Consider the following 18,858-nt stretch of genomic DNA (forward strand, 5'->3'; position numbering starts at 1 on the left):
ATCTGGAAGACATCGCTGCAGTTTACATAAGAGGCAGCGACAATATAATAGCCGACGATTTGAGCAGGGGGAAGTGGGACCAAAAGGAATGGTCTTTAAATCCGGACATATTCAGGATTTTGACAGAAAAATTCGGAGTACCAGAAGTAGATTTGATGGCAAGAAAATCAAACAAAGAAGATTTACCACTTCGCCACCCTATTCAGAACAGATCAACCCAGTTGGATAGACGCTCTATCAATAAAGTGGGATTTTCGCCTGGCTTACATCTTTCCACCTCTGCCATTAATCCCAAAGGTCCTCCTCAAGATACGAACAGACAAGGCGAGGATATTGGCGATAATCCCTTATTGGCCAAACAGAGTCTGGTTTGCGGCACTAAAGAAGATGACTAACAACTATTGGGAGCTTCCCAGGTTAAACCGTCTCATTGTGAACAGGAACCTACCCTTGAAAGTACTAGAAATTTTCAGGTTGACGGCTTGGCTACTGCAAGGCTGATCCTTTCGAAACAAAGGTTTGCAAGATGATAGAATAACAGTCTTACTCCACGCTACTAGAAGATCAACTTCTAGGATATACTTTAGGATTTGGTCCAAGTTTCTTAACTGGTGTAAGGATCACCAGTTCCCGATATTACACCCATCCATAGATAACATTCTCCAGTTTTTGCAAGACGGCTTTGAAGCTGGCCTGGGAGTCTCAACTCTCAAAGTTCAAATATCAGCTTTGAATTTTTTTCTTCTTAAGGATTTGGCAGCCAATGTTTTCATCAGAGGATTTTTTAGGTCCATCAGCCTCAAGAGACCTCCAAAACGATCGGTGTTTCCAACATGGGACTTAGCCCTAGTCCTTCAGGCTCTTAGTACTCACCCGTTTGAACCTTTGGAGGAAGATCCTTTAAAATTTTTATCTCTTAAAGTTTTGTTTTTGGTAGCCATCACGTCAGCCAAAAGAGTGGGAGAACTTCACGCCCTATCCTCCTCAGATGAATTCACCATTTTTCACGAAGACAAGGTGGTTCTTTATCCAAGACCATCTTTTATACCTAAAGTTTTATCTTCAAAAAATGTGAATCAGCCAATTATATTACCTTCCTTTTTAGTGAGCCCTCGTCCCTTCAAGAACGCAGATGGCAAAAGTTGGACGTCAGAAGAGCGTTATGTGTATATTTAAACAGAAGCCTTGGGAGTTTATCGATATAATTTTAACCATTGCAGTTTTTTAACCTCTATCGGTTTTCTACAAACTCCGTTAACCATCATCTGTATATTTTTTGAGCCTGATGCTAAATTTCTTACTATTCTGAGGTTGGGCCCCCGCCTCAACTACACATACCACACCATTTATACAACATCCTCTCCTATGCAAGAGGCATTCATTCCAATGACCCTGAGTGTTAACCTCTGGGTGTAGATCCAAAGGGGAAAAATCCCCTAAATGGAGTCTTGTCCTCAACAATCTCCATTAGCCTTCCCACTCTGAACATTTGTTTACAGGGCTTTTACACTTAAAAATTTAAACTCGCCTGGCTTGGGGGATTCTATCCAACTCTCTCCTCAACTCGTAATTTAGGGTTTCCTCCCTACTTTTCCCAAACTTCCACCTTAAATCCATTTATAAGGATGTTTCTATCTTTTTAACATGTGCTTCAAATTTGTTGTCTAGTGCTAGTATTATGTCTGTCTGTGTTCTCACTTAAGTACCCATATAACAGAATTTAAACAAGATGTCACTTATATATATATATATATGTGACATATTTATATATGTCACTTCAAATCTATTACTATATATCCCTCTTAGTGCTTTTTCTGGCCTCATCAATTTAATCAATTTGTATAGGTGTCATTATTACTGTTATCCTATTATATATTTCCCCTCTTTTTTCCTTTAAAGTGCATCAACATAAAAGTGGTTCACAATCCTAATAAATTTACATTTTTATACTAGAAAACAGCTGCTACTCGCCTTAATTATATTAACTTATATGTCACTAGGTTTTTTTTTTCTTCTTTTTTTTTTATCTTATAGTGACCTAATATAACCATCAACATACTAATTATATCGTGATTCAATTCTATAACACCAAAGTGATTCAATTATCACACTCTTAAAATGTTCCCAAATAATTAGTTATGATTCAATCTAAATTTGCTCACGGTTACATCATACTATTTGCATTTAACACCCTAGTTGGACCATATTATCCAACCAGTTTGTGACCTTATCCAGTGAGTCAAATATGTGCATAGTCCCATCCTTAGTGACTATAAGTTTGGTTGGGAAACCCCATCGATATTTCAGATTTTTTTTCCCTCAAGCGCAGGGTTGCTGGCAAGAATTGTTTCCTCGCTCTTCTTGTCTGGAAGGACAAATCCGGAAAAACTTTTATATCGTTGAATTTGCCTTGTTCTCTTTCTGTTTGTCTTGCTGCTTTTAAAATTTTTTCTCTAAAGGAATAAGAGTGACAAGCAATGATTATATCTCTTGGAAGGTCGTCTGGGAGTGTTCTTGGTTTATATAGCCGATGCGCTCTTTCAAGGAAGTCCATTTTATCATCAATAATAATTTTAAGTGCTTTGAAAGAAAATTTGCCAGATTCTCTTGTGAGATAGATTCAGGAATGTTTCTTATTCTTAAATAATTTCTTCTTCCTCTATCTTCTATACTTGTTGTTCTCTCCTCCAAATCGTTAATTTCCATTTGTTGTTTCTCAATAATCTCATTTTGCTTCTGTAGAAGAAATTCCAAATTTTCTGTTTTCTGTTCATTAATTATAACTTTTTGTCCAATTGAAATTATTTCTTGCTTTAACTTTGCAAAACTCACCTGCATTTCTAATTTTATTTGTTCCAATTGTTGGTCTAGGCTTTGTTTTAAATATGCTTGGGTAATCATTGGTACGTCTGGGCTTTCCTGTGATTCTGTCTCATTTAAATCTCCTGTGTACTTGCTTAAAACCATTTTATTTGGTGTTGATGTCAAAGAGGTTTCCAGAGTGCTTTTTTCTGTTTGAGCGTTAAAAAAATTTGAATCTTCTGACAGATCAAATCAAATCATTATACAGAAACTTTTCCCTTTTGTTTTTTTTGTTTTTTTCTTATCCTTTTCTTATTTATTGTTTAATATTTTTGTTATTGTTTAATATTTGCCTTCTCCCCCTCTTTTTTTTTTTTTTAGGGGTTCTTTTAACTGTGACTGCTGATTCAGTCTTTTTTTTTTTTTTAATTCTTTATTTTTGATATGCAGGTAGTTACAACAGTGCCTGTATCGCCACAACGGCATCAGCAGGCTCGAGTTTCATTCACATAATATAACAACGTTGTGGCTTGTTGGATTTGCATATAATTTTTAAAATAGTAAGGTATAACGAGTTGAGATATCAGCGTTTGGGTATTAATTAATTAGTACGTCGTTCAACAAGGCTTAAAAGTTAAGTTTACAGTACGCTGGGACAGTAAGGATAGATAGAAATCACGTTTGCGTTAAGCTGTACTTTATATCCAATATGCATAGGAAGACATAGCTAGGTTACATACTGTAACATACGTAATTTAAATAGTAGGCTACAAGCTTCATGCGATTAGGTGTCATCCAGAACACAGGGTTGTATTCACAACTTTTGTATTGCCTATAGGGCAAGGACTTTCCTCTCGCACACCCTAGGAATAGGAGTGACTGTGAGATATGGGTTCAAATGAATAAGTAATATGCAACCTGGTACGCATATGGGTGGCGGTGTAGTTCACATCTAGCAAACAATATCTACAGGGAGTCAAGTCAGCAAACCTACAATTATTAAATCGAGGCTTCTAGATCTGTTCGATAAGAGGAACAATGTTAGTCATTAAGCAATCTGGCTAAATAGTCGACCTGGTTCTCCAGAAATCAGACAAAAGAAAAGCATGCAACTGTAACATATAAACAATAAAATAGCATGTGGGTAGAGGCAGGTTAGCGTTCGTTTCTGTATAGTTACATGCCCAGTCCCTTAGATATAGTGCGTGGCCATAGGGTCATCGCAGTGGGTACAGTTGAACCAGAGTCCTCCTGATGGTGCGCAGAGTTCCGCGGTCATGTAGTATATGTACGGCTGGCTGAGCTTGGTTGTAGTTATTGCTAGGGCCAATGTGATTAAGCAAAAGTCTATGTCCAAGGGTGTATGTTTGTTTACATGAGTCCACCATGTGTAGCAGGATTCAGGGGTTGTCTGTGCTGGGATCATCACCGGAGCTGACCAACAGGCAGTCCGGGTCTTCTTACCCGCTTACCCAATTCCCAGTCTGTGGGTGTGCTGTCCACCGCTCTGCCCTGGACCTGTACCTGTGCCTCTTGGTAGGTACCATTGTGGATTGCTTTGTCCCTTCCTGTGGTATACCTGGGCTGTCTGTGTCTCTCGTACATGGGTGCTGTGAGTGGTCTGGGCTTGATCGCTGAGAGTGTGAGCTGGCAGCCGGTGTCTCCGTGGAGTGCCCGTTGTCCGAGGTTGAGAGCTGTGTGAGTGCAGTCTCACCTGCGCGGACCGGGTTCCAGGCAAGTGAGCTCTGGTAGTGGGACTGTTAGGTGTGTTCCGTGCCGTCCTCCGTCTCTTCATTCTGGTCAGCCTCTTCGCACCACTAAGTGGTGCAGGTTGTGGTGCTTTTGTCGCCGCCAGTTTATGTATTGGGTTTACGATTACCGGTCTTTGTGGCCGTTCGGCGATTTTCTCCCAGAGTTGCGCCCGAAAGTGTTCAAATGCCCTCGTTATATTGTCCTCGTGTAAGGCCCGTGGCTCTGGGTAACGTACGGCGGCCATCTTTGCAGCCCGCATGTCGGTTTGTGGGTTCAGTTGCTTGGTGCTATTTTGCACTTGTTCGTGGTCTGTCGCTTTGTGGAGGCCGGGATAACCCCCACGGCCCATAGGGGGGGAAGCATAGCCAAGACCGTCGTCGATGTGTAGGTGAGGCGGGAGATAGGCCGCGTCCTCCGCCTCAGTGTAGTCAGCAGGCCGCAAAGTTCGTCGGAGCCCATAAAGCTCACAGCTGGGTGATAAAAATTGGTGCCCGGTCACTCCCGTGCCTTCAGGGATCGGGTGCTGCCGGTATTTATAGCAGTTATCACGTTTTTTGGCCAATTTCCCTCTATTACCCGAGGAGCTCTTTCAACATGCGTCCTGCTCGCTCGGTAGTCAGGCCCCGCCCCCTGCTGATTCAGTTTTGAGTCTTATAAGACCAAATATTAAGTGCGCAGTTCAGTCGAGTTCCTAATAATTCAACCGTGTGCTATACACTCGAGTTCTTTGTAGTCCGGCAATACAATATGCAGTTCACTGAGGATCTTTATAATTCCTTGTAGCTTAAAATGTGATTGCACATATTAACTCTAATTCTCACCTCTGCTCCAAAATTACAATTCCGCTCTACCCGATTTTTTTTCCACTCACTTTTCAAAATTCAATTTTATGCAAGCACTCCATCTGCCTGAACATGCTGTGGCTCAAAGGTAGTGAAACAGGATATTTCTTTGGGCTTAAGTATTCCGCCCGAACAGCAGTCCCTTCCGCACACTCGCTAGTTACCACACTCGTGGAGACATGCTTCTAAAGACTCCGGCGTCCGCTGCCTCTCTCCCTCCTGGGACTCCAGCTCAGCTCAACCCAGCGACGTGCACCGCGCGTCATCACGTCCTCATCCCCACCTGTAGAAGGCACAAATTAATAAGCAATTACAGGGCAAGCAGACCAGACTACCATAGTTGCAGGCAATTCTCACAGAAACCCCTGCAGGGTTGTAATCTTAACAGTGGCCAAATAAAAAGACTGGTGCTCATCCAGTAAACTGAGGCTGCAACAGCATGCTTTCACTCAGCACACATATAGTAGGGGCCTCACCCCAGGTGCACAGTGTACAAAACCTTAAGTGCTGGCCACAATAATCTGTTCTCAAACGGTTATGGGAGATATTCCTTTAAGCAGTATGTCCTGGAAATCATGTCTAACTGTTAACAGAGGCTGTAGCAGCATGTTTCCATACAGTAGCACAGTGTTAGTATAAGTATTGTAGGGGCATCACTCCAAGTACACAGGGTATGAACCCTTAAGTGCAGGCCATGGCTCTGACGGAGAGCACTAATCTGTGCTCAAACGGTTAATTCAATGTTATAGGAGATATTCCTTTAACCCCTTAAGGACACATGACATGTGACATGTCATGATTCCCTTTTATTCCAGAAGTTTGGTCCTTAAGGGGTTAAGCAGTATGTCCTTGTTTTCCTGGCACTATAGTGTTAATAGGTCCCCCTCCTGCCGGGCTCAAGAGGGGTTAAGGGGTTAAACTCTTACCTTTCTCCAGCGCTGGGCTCTCTCGGCACTGGGGACTCTCCTCCCTCTTCCGACGTCATCCGCCGAATGCACATGTGCGGCAAGACCCACGCGCGGGCATTCAATCAGTCTTCTCACTTTGAAAATCACAGCTAGAAGCGCGGAAGCGCCTCTATCGGCTGTCAATGAGACAGCCACTAGAGGCTGGATTAACCCTAATGTAAACATAGCAGTTTCTCTGAAACTGCTATGTTTACAGCTGCAGGGTTAACCCTGGATGGACCTGGTACCCATACCACTTCATTGAGCTGAAGTGGTCTGGGTGCCTATAGTGGTCATTTAACATGCAACCCTAAAACCCCAGAGAAGTGAGAGCAAGGAGGGGAGAGGGCAGAAACCAAGAATAAGGTAGAAACACAATAAATAACATAGAAAAACCACAGTTGCACATAATACAGAAGCACAGCAAGAACAAACAGCAAAGTATATCAAAAATATAATACAGAAACAACCTCAAAAAAAGGCAGTAGAAACATAAAGTAATGGAGAAGAGTAATACTCTTACCTGTCTGCTTGATGGAGCAGCAAAGAAAGAGTAAGGGATTAGGTCATTATACCTCACGTACATTCTACTCTCTTGTGATTGGTTCTTTTTTTCTATGTGTTTCTTTGCTGCTGTGGGGCTAGTAAAGAGAGATGATGCAAAATATGAAGCCTCCTGTCATGTTGTAAAATAGAATATCGTTGGCAGCATTATTTAACCATGCACATAAAAGCCACTTCTCTCACAATTGGCAGTTGCTGTTAAAGGATTTGTTTCAATTCTATATTTTATAGCATGTTTGATTTTATCAGATACTTGTTTCATTTATATTCTTATCTGTACTTATTTCATTTTGTTTTGGTTAAGTATATACAAGAGGAGAAAAAAGATGACAAGTGTGAACTTCAGAGAAAAGACCACATCTCCCACTTTATACTGCGCCTTGCCTATTGCCAGTCGTAAGTATTTTGATTTTACTCTGTAGTGAAATGAACTTGTAATATGCATCATTGAATTTGTTTTGAATGCATTTAGCTCGAAATATGTGCATTACATCCATCTCCGTGCTGAAAATTACACTGTGACGTTATATTTGTTAAAGGGAAATCATCTCTTTAAAGGATTTTTATTATGTTTAATTCTCTTCCAAGTGTAATAAATGTGATTGTGTGGGCTAAACAACGAAGTCAAATGTAGAAATCTCTACTACTCTATTTTGGAACTAAGTAGTAACACCTACTGTCCTCCCCCCGGCCCCACCCCCTTGAGCGGTGGGTGGGGGCCAAAAATTACAATCGGGGGAGGGTGGGGGGGGGGTGGTGAGAAGACGTCGACCTACTGGGTGGCGGATGGGGGCCCGGAAGACAAATCTCCCCCCCCTCCATCAAAGGTGACTAGCGAGTAGGGGCATTGGAGAGATTTTAATCTCCCTTATGCTATTATGGGGGTCATATTGACCCCCCATAGAGTGAGGGGGGACATGGGGGGCTTAGGAAGTGGTGGGGAGCACAGCTCCCTGCCGCTTCTATCTTTACATATAACAAGGAAGGAGCTGCTTCTGAACTGATATTCAGTGTTTGTTCGTCTGATTTTTCTATTCATTCATTCGTCTTTCTGACGAATGAATGAATAGATGAAATTCCCGTTCGCATGTCCAAGTGTTTCACTGGGCATGTGCGGGAATCTCACAGTCTGTCTAGTGTGGGCAGATGACGTGTCTCACAGGTACTTTCTACCCACACAAAGATGGCGGCACCCTGAATATAGATCGGGGTAGAAAATAAAGATTACAAAAATAGGTAATCTGGGGGGCTTAGGGGCATTTGGGATGACGGGGGGGTCAGTTAGATGTAGTGGAGTCGGGACGGGGGTTAAAAAGAAATGGGATTCGGCCATGACAGTGCCGCTTTAAAGGCTCTTCCTTGTCCTCATGTAGAGAACAAACAAGCTTACCTGTAATCCCATCCTGAGGCCTTCCTGCAGTCAATCTAACTTTCGTGATATTCTGAAAGCCAGATGAAAGGAAAATCTGAGGGGGTGCATGCCCTTATTGGTTGACTGTTGCCAGCATTCTGTGCGTGCTTATGACAGATGCCTTTTATCCACAGAAATAAGATTACCCAGCCAGTGCTCTCCTTCTGGGCAGGCTATTGAAGCTCTTGAAGGTGGAGTTACACCTCTGGCACCAAAGTCCTTAAACTCTATATTTGCACCATTTCCTACAGGGTTATTTACTAAAGTAAGAATGCAAAGAGACTTTGAAATTTAAGGCCAGAGTAGCTGGACTGAAGGCGTAGCTGACTTAGAGATTTTTTTCCAGTTTGACTATTCTGACCTTAAATTTGAAATTCACTTTAAATTCTCACTCTAGTAAGTGAACCTGATAGTAAAATGCTGCACATAAAGCACTGTGACAACTTCAAATCACTGATGTGGTCATGGTGCTTGGCACCTATATAAATATATAAAGTAAGTTTTGGGAACCCTCATTAGTAAAGTTTCAAAAAAAAAAAAAAATCAAGGGTGGCAGTATATTCATTTTTTTTCTTTAAGTATAATTTTTATTGAGGTTTTTACGTATAGGTTCATCATAATTGCTTTCATTTTGCAAAACCAAGAAAGCTGTGAGTCCACATCATTTTCAGTACTTCTTCCAGTGGGGCATTTTTTTTAATAGTTGATTAAAGTTTTTATTTAGCCAAATATAAGTGTTTTCTGCTCATTATTTGCCTCTAAACAAAATAGAAAAAATCTGAGAATTAAAAAAGCACACTTAACAATGAATGCTCATGTGTACCTGCCTGTTACTAAAGATTAAAAAGTGAAACATTTATAATGTAAAATTAATTGTACACTTTGAAGTATTCGGATCACATTTTGCTTCAAAGGTTTCCTTATAAGAATACAGTACATTTAAAAAAAAAAAAAGGCAGTTTAATAAATTACCGTAATCGATATTTATCTTAAATTTAGATACAACAGAGAACTGAGTGAGGATGCTGAGGTTTGTTCTGTACTTTTTGAATTATCAAAACTTGTGTGTTGGTGTGATCAATGTAATTAGCAATTTTGGCTACCTAGATAACGGTGTAACATTTCTCATAGCAGTAGAGAAAAAAATCCTTTGCAATTGTTTTCCTTTTGTGTGTGTGTGTGTGATTTTTGGTATTTTATTAATCTATTTCAGTCCTCTCTGGTTTCAGCAGTCTGGATCACAGCAATCACATTTTGCTTGCTGTGTTAACTCTTGATTTTCGTTATCGAACTTATGTCCCTCAGAAGGACAAGTCATTTCCATTGTCTTTCTTTTGCTTCTTTGTTTGCTAAACCCTTAACAAGTAATTGGAATATATTTTATGATGTGGAGTGTGATGAATCGATTATTAGGGTCTGATTTTCAGCTTTTTACAGGTAATTGGTATTGGTGGATTAATTTACCGATATAACTGTATATAATGCATTAAAAATGATATATTTGTAGATACTTGCCGTTTGCTACTGTGCTGACCGCTGCATGTAAGGTGGTTCAATATCAGCTTGCTCCTCATCATTTTAAAGTTTGCAGATTTGTAGGTGAGACAGCGGACTTGAAGTTGGACTTTGTCGATCCTGTCAATCTTCATGTGTAATACTTAAAGGGACACTTTAAGCGTCCAAAAAAACTGTGAAGCATGCTGTCACACACTCCCTGCACATAAAAACCTATAATACCTATAGCATTACTACATTACTAGTGTTAGCATTACTTGCTCACTGCCATCTAAACCTCTGTTTTTCAGAGAGGATCTGAGGCGCTGGTTTATACAGCAGGAAATGGACTTGTTTAAATTTCGCTTCAATCAGTTGAATAAAGAGAAGATCCAGGAATTTCTAAGGTTGAATGATTTGCAATATGTTCCTGTAAGTAAATTCATAATAATAATAAAAAAATAGTATATTGATAAAACATGTTGGAGGCAATTGACAGCTTTTTTTTTCCAGGGTAAATGTTTGATCAATTGTGAGTTGGAATGACTGTGTTTTTCTTTTCTTTTTTTTTTTTTTTTTTAAATTCTTTATTTTTGTATTGACATGAATGTACAGGCATTTGTCAGGTAACCGATTTCAACATACATCTTGAACAGTTTGCAAACATCTGCCAGATATAACCATTAGATGGGTGTAACCCAATTTTATGGTACATGAGTGTGCAGTAGTCATACCCATTTTTAACATGCCTAATGTGTGCGTCTCATATCCATCTCTATGGTTGCTCTATGACAATCAATACTATTTTTGTTAAATCTCAGTCGTGAAAAAGATAACAAGGGGGATGGTGGTATCTAGCACAGTTGCTATACAGTGACCTGTACGTCCCTACTGGGGCTACTGAGTACTGGATCCGCGTCCTATATTATCTGATGCTGCTTCTGGGCTCTATATCTGTGTGTTTTCCAGTTGAATATCTCTTTGTTTATAAGTCTGCCCTTGAGCCCTCTATATATCCTGTGGTGGGTTCTCAAAATTCGCTCTCTCCTTTGGTGGAGAGCAACTGGTAGGCCGTATAAGTGTTCCGGCTTGTGGTTCAATCTTTATGTGCTAGCTCTTCCCTGAAAGGACTCGGGGGGGGAAGAAAGGAAGAACAGTATGGATAGGAAAGACTGGAACAGGAAGAATGGGGGATGGGGTGGGGGGGGGGGGGCATTTAATGAGTAGGTTAATTAATTTGCCTGCCTGGTCGTGCTCGTGCCTAACTTTCCCATGGTTCCCAGATCTTCTGGAAATTTTTCGAGGTGCCTCTGATCCTAGCTGTTAGATCATCCATTAAGTGTACCTCTTTAATCCTATTTATCACTCCTGCTATTGATAGAGTGCCTTGCTTGAGCAATTCCGAGGCTACGGCTCTTCTCGCTGCTAATGTAATTTTGTGTATAAGCTTTTGTTTGCACCTGGTCCATCCGTCTATGGACCTGCTTAATAAGTATAGCCATGGATCTAAGTCAGGGGCTCTTGAGAAAACCTGTGTCAGCAGGGCCTGTATCTGGTTCCAAAATGTAGTTATCGGTGGGCATTCCCACCACATGTGAATATACGTCCCCCTCAAACCACAGCCCCTCCAACACACATCCGTTTTTTTTCATATGATATAGTTTGACCAGAGTAGTATACCAACTAAGCATTGTTTTAACTGATTGTTCCTGGAGGGTGACACAGACGGAGGAGGTATGATTTTCCTGCCACTCTATACCCTCTAACACCTCCCCCAGGTCTCTCTCCCACTGATCCGCCTAGGTTAGTTTGCCCCAGTCCCTGGTTTCTGAGCAGAGGTGGGCATATGAGCATTATCAGGCCCCTAGGTATAGTTTCCTTAAGGCATATGCATTCGAAGAATGACATCTTTTGTCGTGCCGCCTCTCTTATATGTGATAGTTTAGCAAAGTCCTTAATTTGGATATACCTAAAGAAGTCAGAACGGGTGAGGTGTCCCCTTTGTCTCAACGTGTCGAAAGGGATGACTTCCGCCTCTTGGTATAATTGGCAGATGCGTTGTAACCCTATCCGCTCCAGGTTTTTTGTATTGAACAAACCACCTAATGATAACAGTATTTTTTTTAAACATTATAAACTTACAATGCACGGTTCCAAATTATTACGCACAGTAAGTTTCAAAACACTTTATAGTTTGTAAAGAACTGAAAATTGTCATTTGTTGTGTTTGCAGCATATTTACTGAAATCAAAAGCTATTTTAATCAAACTTATAACAACATTTTAACTTTGTAAACATTTTAACAGGTCATGTTACATTTTAACACAGGACCCCTTATTTGATAGCAGCTTCACAAGTCTTGCATCCATTGAACTTGTGAGTTTTTGGACAGTTTCTGCTTGAATTTGTTTGCAAGATGTCAGAATAGCCTCCCAGAGCTGCTGTTTGGATGTAAACTGCCTCCCACCCTCATAGATCTTTTGCTTGAGGATGCTCCCCTGTTCTCAATAGGATGGAGGCCACACCATGACTTTCTCTCCTTTTATCCCCATAGCAGCCATTGATGCAGTGGTATTCTTTGCAGCATGAGATGGTGCATTGTCATGCATGAAGATGATTTTATTATGGAAAGCATAGTTCTGGCTGACAACTTTCTTCTGTACCAGGGAAGAAAGTGGTTAGTCAGAAACTCCACATACTTTGCAGAGGTCATCTTTACACCTTTGGGAACCCTAAAGGGGCCGACCAGCTCTCTTCCCATGATTCCGGCCCAAAATATGACTCCGACACCAACCATCCACTACTCCATCCATCTCGACCATTCAGGGTTGCACGGCACTCATCAGTGAACAGGACTGTTTGAAAATTAGTCTTCATGTATTTTCCTGCCCAATGCAGCCGTTTCTGCTTGTGAGCATTGGTTAGTGGTGGCCGAATATAAGGTTTATGCACAGTTGCAAGACTCTGGAGGACTCTGCACCTTGATGTCCGTGGGACTCCCGAGGCACCAGCAGCTTCAAATATCTGTTTGCTGCTATGTAATGGTATTTTAGCAGCTGCTCTCTTGATCTGATGCATGGATCTAGCAGAAATCCTCCTCAATGTGCCTTTTGTTTTCATCCAAGGCATTGAACTATTTCACTCTTTTCGGCAGCTGAGATCCTTTTTCTTCCCCATATGGCATGAAAATTGTGCTCTGCTTAAAAATGTGGAACACCCTCCTTTAGTATTTTTTCCTTAAAGTGGGCTCATCTGGCAATCTAATTATCACAGGTGTCCGAGATTGTTTTCAGTGATCAAAAGAGCCCTGAGACACAATGTCATCCTTGAGTTAAACTGAAAAACAAAATATTTAATCTTTGTTACACTTAAATAGAATTTGCATAATGATTTGGAACAGCGTGTATAGCAAAACATATCACAGTGATAACTACAAGCAAATACATAGGATGGCACCTGCATGAAACCTAACGTGAGAATGTACAAACATCATGTAGAGCAAATTGGGATGGTTAAGAGTCATATGCAGGCAGCATAAACTGTATAGTTTAGGTGCTAGAAATGCCTGTGGTGGAGCACTCATGGATTTTGTCTTGTGGCAAAAGTAACTTTAGCTCATATCTCAAAACTATAATAATAAAAAGGTAGATGTCCATAATCCAGAGTATATCTAACAGGGCTAGAAAAGGACACAAAATAATCCTTTTATTATTGGCTGTGTATTTATATACTGACCTATATGCTGTTGTGGGCTACACTTTGAATTTTCCAACATCCCTGCTGTCTGTAATAAACTCCCATAACTGCATATCAGCACGCTGTCTGTGGGACATCTTAAACTCGTTGGACCTGATTGAATTGGTGCTTTAACGCTAAGTACCTGATGCCCTGTACACCTATCAATCTTAACCAACAAATAATCAGCCATTTGCAAAGAACAAACCTGATTAGGTATTTATTTTTTACTGCACTTGCACCTTTGATTACAGGTAGAGTGCGCCACCCACTGTTTTTCTGTGTTTTTATTCTGTATTTGGGGAATTGGGGAATTAATTCCCATGTGGGGATTGGCGGCACCTTCTCAGCGCCAGTATTATTGCACATTCTCTGTTTTTCTGTACCTGCTGTCAGAGAGCCCGTGGTGCCATCAGCCTGCCCTCCCTGCTGTTAGCCATTTCCTATCAATCGTGGTAGAGGAGTGATAGAGAGTGGACCTGAAAGTTGAAGCTCTGTTACTGTCATTGAAATTGTTTGTTAGGGACATAGAAAAGTCTGTTAGGTAGGGACATAGAAAAGTCTGTTAGGTAGGGACATAGAAATCTCTGTAGGTAGGGACATAGGAATCTCTGTAGGTAGGGACATAGGAATCTCTGTAGGTAGGGACATAGGAATCTCTGTAGGTAGGGACATAGAAAACTCTGTAGGTAGGGACATAGAAAACTCTGTAGGTAGGGACATAGAAAACTCTGTAGGTAGGGACATAGAAAACTCTGTAGGTAGGGACATAGAAAACTCTGTAGGTAGGGACATAGAAAACTCTGTAGGTAGGGACATAGAAAACTCTGTAGGTAGGGACATAGAAAACTCTGTAGGTAGGGACATAGAAAACTCCGTTAGGTAGGGACATTTAAAGGCTGTGTCAGGGGCATTGAAAGGCTCTGTGAGGGGCATTGAAAGGCTCTGTAAGAGGGGGGCAAAGTAGGGTTTCAACGGGGTGATTGGGTTTCTGGTCTGTCGTAGGGATTCTGTTATAGAGACCTGTACATCGCCCATTAGGGTTTTGGCATGGTTAAGCATGCGTGGGATATGCATAAGGCTATCCTAACTATAAGATAAGGCCAGGGACTAATGAGAGTATTAAAAAAATTGGGCAGACTAGATGGGCCAAATGGTTCTTATCTGCTGTCACATTCTATGTTTCTATGCTCGGGCCGTTGTGTAGTCAGTGTGGTGAGCAAGAAGTGGGTTGTTTGAGCCTGTAGTAGTGTGATCTCGGTGAGTCATACAATGCTCAGGTCCAGGCCGTGCTACCAAGCCAAGCCATGGTATTGGGAAAGTGGTCAGGCTTGTTAGAGTGGACCAGGTTAGGGCTGGCGGGTGCAGAAACAAAAACAAGGAGGAGAGAGAATGAAGAAGAGAGAGGGGAAAAATGGGGGGGGGGGGGGAGGGAATGGGAGGATCAGGATAGGGGGGAGGTGAAGTGTTATGAATCAGGTCCTATGTGTCAGCTGTGTTTGAGTTTGTGTACTGTGGTGTCTAAAGTTTTTTTCCTGACGTGTAGGGAATTTGTAAAACCTTGGGTCCCAGATTTTGTGGAAGTGTCTTATTGCATCGTGTATTAGTGCGGACAATTCGTCCATTTTTATGGTGTCTTTGATTTTGCGTTGCACTGTCTATGGAGGGAGTGTCCAGGCTTCCCCACTTTTCATCTATGGCTTGTCCCGTGGCTAGTGCAATGCGGGCGATCAGTTTTGTGCTCTGGGTGTGTTGGAGTGTGATTTGGAAAGAAGCCATATCCATAGGTTTAGTGGTATTTTCGAGTGTAGGATCCGTGACACCATGTCTGCAACCTGTTGCCACAGTTGGGCAATTGGGGTGCATTCCCACCACAAGTGGAGGTTAGTTCCCTTGTGTCCGCATCCCTTCCAGCATAAGTCCGTGTCAGACCTGCCCATCTGTTTCAGTTTGAGTAGTGTGAGGTAGCGCCTTATTAAAGTTTTTTAGGCTTGTTCCTTGTGGTTAACACATATGGAGATTGTGGCGGTTGTTTCCCATATGTCTGCCGGATCCTCTGCCGGGCCCAGGTCCCTCTCCCAAGCAGACACGTATGTGAGAGATCCGTCCTTATGGTTTTGGATGAGATGTGTATATAGTGCAGATAGCTGCTTTTTCAAAGAGTGTTAGGGTGTTTCTTAGTCTGTGTTTCTAGGAAGCTCTTGATCTGCATATGGCGAAAGAAATCAAAAGTTCTGAAGGGGGTTGTTTGTGGGAATTCTGAGAAAGGTATTATTTGTTGGTTCGCATAAACATGGTGCAGGCAGGTGAGGTTATTGTCTTCAAAGAGCACAAAGTCCTTGGGATTCATACCTGGGGTGAATAGTGTGTTGCGGAGTAGTGATGTAAGTGGTGATGGGTTTGAGATCAGTCTGCTTTTGCTCGACATTTTGTTCCATACTTTGATGGTGTTGACTAGTGCAGGTGTTGTTCGGGCATTGGTGGTTTGACTTGTTTTGGCAGACAGATATAGAGGGAAGGGAAGTCTCTGCCGAAAATATCATGTTTCAAGTCTACCCACTTTAAACCCTTTAGGGGGCGTGCAGGTTTTGGGCCTCTGCCAATTGTGCCGCTTGAAAATAATGCGTTAAATGTGGTAGGTCTAGGCCCCCTGCCCTGTTTGGAACATACAGCGTTGTCGTTTGATTCTGGCGTGTTTATTCGCACAGATGAGCTTGTCTATACTAGTCTGCAGTCTTTTGAAGTCTGGTTCTAAGATTGGTATTGGGAGGGCCCGGAAGAGTTACAGGACCCTTGTCAGGCCGTTCATTTTATTGGAGGCCAGCTGTCCTAGTCACGATATGGGCATGTCTTGCCATCAGTGTATATCTTGAGTAATTTTATGTAGGATGGGAGTATAGTTCAGGGCGTAGCAGCGGGATAGGTCGGCCGGCAAGTAGACTCCTAAGTAGTGTATGTGAGTGTATCGGTAGGGCTTCTGTTTTATCAATATTGAGTTTGTAGCCTGAGACCCCTGCATATTCCACTAGTGCCGAGAGCAGGGGGGGTAGGGAGCGGTGAGGGTTTGTTGTGGTCACAAGCTAGTTGTCCTCATATGCTGCAGTTTTGTATTCTTCCCCCCCTTATGTTGAGAACTGCAATGTGTGCGTTACTTCGAAGAGCTTGTACACGCAGTTCTAAGGAGAGGGTGAACAGAATTGGGGAGAGAGGGCATCCCTGCCTTGTGCCTTTCCAAATTGTAAAAGTGGGTGGGTAAGCGGAAAAAGAAGGTTGGCGGTGGGAGAAGAGTAGAGTGTTCTCTATGAGTGTGCGTCTATGAAGCGTGTTGGGAGGCCGAATGTTTTTGGGTTAAATATAGTGCTTGCAAATTAAATTCTCTGCACTTTCTGCCTGAGTTGTCAGGCACGTCAATCAAATTTTTATTATTTAAATCACATTATGTTAAAAAAATACTTAAATATACATATGGAATTTTAATATATATACATATATGTATTTAAATTCTATGTGTATACTTATGTAATCATTTATCTAATTATATATATATATATATATATATATATATATATATATATATATATATATATATATTTGCGGTTATTTGTGTGTGTGTGTGTGTATATATATATATGTAACACAATACACTTAGAATGACAATAAATATATATATATATATAATACAATTAACCGCAAATAAATACATATATATAAATAACATACAGTTAGAATGAAATTTCAGATGTATATATAATTTATTTTAATTAAAAATATATATTTTATTTATTTTATTATTTATTTCTTATTGTAATTATACGTATATATTAATATAAAAAATATATGTATTATATAATATATATCTTATATATGTAACTTCATTCTAAGTGTATTTTAATACTAATATGTTATTATAATAACATTAAAATACACTACGTATGATGTTACATATATGATGTGTGTGTGTGTGTATATATATATATATATATATATATATATATAATATACACACACATTAAATTTATTTTAAACTGCATTATTATTTTTTTACACTGCCCACCAGGGTCAGGCAAGCTATTAATATAGCAGTGGATAAGAAAATCTAAATTAAATAAAACTTGCAATAAAGGAAGGATAAACTTTAGATGACTCTTTACAGGAAGTGTTTAGGAATGCTCTGCAAGTCACATGCAGGGAGGTGTGACTAGGGTTCATAAACAAAGGGATTTTACTCCTAAATGCCAGAGAATTGAGCAGTGAGACTGCAGGGACATGATCTATACACCAAAACTGCTTCATTAAGCTAAAGTTGTTTTGGTGACTATACTGTCCTTTTAAGATAAGGCCAGGGACTAGTGAAAGTATTTAGAAAATTGGCCAGACCAGATGGGCCAAGCGGCTCTTATCTGCTGTAACATTCTGTTTTTATGTAAAACTTTTCAAGTATAGCTTATAGATGAAGCCTCTAGAAATTGCTATGTTTGAACATTTTCTATTTCAATAATGCAATATATGACTGTACCTCTTCTTTCTTTTTGATTTTATACAGCTCTTTTTTTTGGCTTAGTCTTATTTTGGTACTAGCTGAATGTGTTTAAGAGAAAAAAATGTTATGAATTTTAGTGCCTGTGGGTGGCAGTGCACCGTACATCACGGAGTAAAATGCATAACAATTGTGATGAATATGGTAGTATGTAGTGTACCCATCTAATACCATTAAGGTGAACTTGGTTACTGATGTATGAAAAAAATAAAAGATAAGTCTGCGTATTTCTGCAATGTTTTAAATATTCCTAACGTTGTGCTGTGTTGACAGTAAAGGCAGCAACTAGGAAACCTACAAACTTATAAAAATCTATATTTGTAGTGCTCACCCATGACTAACTATTGCAGAACTAGGGCTCGAAGATGTGACTTTTGTTGAGAGCTGTGTGCTGTTTTAATGAGCACAGTTACAAAGACGCTCAGGTGTTTCTTTTCACATCAAAACTCTCTGCACAGAATAAAAATCAATACCTAAAACTTTGAGGCACTGCTTGAAAATCTTGACATCAGAAGGAAATGGAGTCTTTTTTATTTTTTATTTTTATTGATCTTTAATTTAATAACTCTGATGTAGTTCTTTGTATAAAATTCAAATCGATATCTCACTATTCTTGGTGGTATAGTACAATTTAAAAAATAAATATTATTTCATATATTCCTTTTAGATGAGAAGACAATTAAATGTTTAATTTTTTTGTAAATATATATATATATATATATTTTAAATTCTTTACTTTTGTCTGTGCACAAGATAATACAGAGGTTCACGATG

General features: G+C 40.4%; 1 protein-coding gene across 1 annotated transcript in view; it reads left to right on the forward strand.

Annotated features, from left to right (window-relative positions):
- The window catches only part of PRIM2 (DNA primase subunit 2), a 196,326-nt gene that overhangs the window by 29,681 nt on the left and 147,787 nt on the right, over positions 1-18,858 (forward strand). The window contains exons 4-5 of the mRNA XM_063441129.1: positions 7,212-7,303; positions 10,124-10,244. Of these exons, the coding sequence (XP_063297199.1) occupies positions 7,212-7,303; positions 10,124-10,244 (213 nt within the window). The remainder of the gene's footprint in view (positions 1-7,211; positions 7,304-10,123; positions 10,245-18,858) is intronic.

This window comes from Pelobates fuscus, chromosome 2, assembly GCF_036172605.1.
Source record: "Pelobates fuscus isolate aPelFus1 chromosome 2, aPelFus1.pri, whole genome shotgun sequence".
NCBI classification, from domain to species: Eukaryota; Metazoa; Chordata; class Amphibia; order Anura; family Pelobatidae; genus Pelobates; species Pelobates fuscus.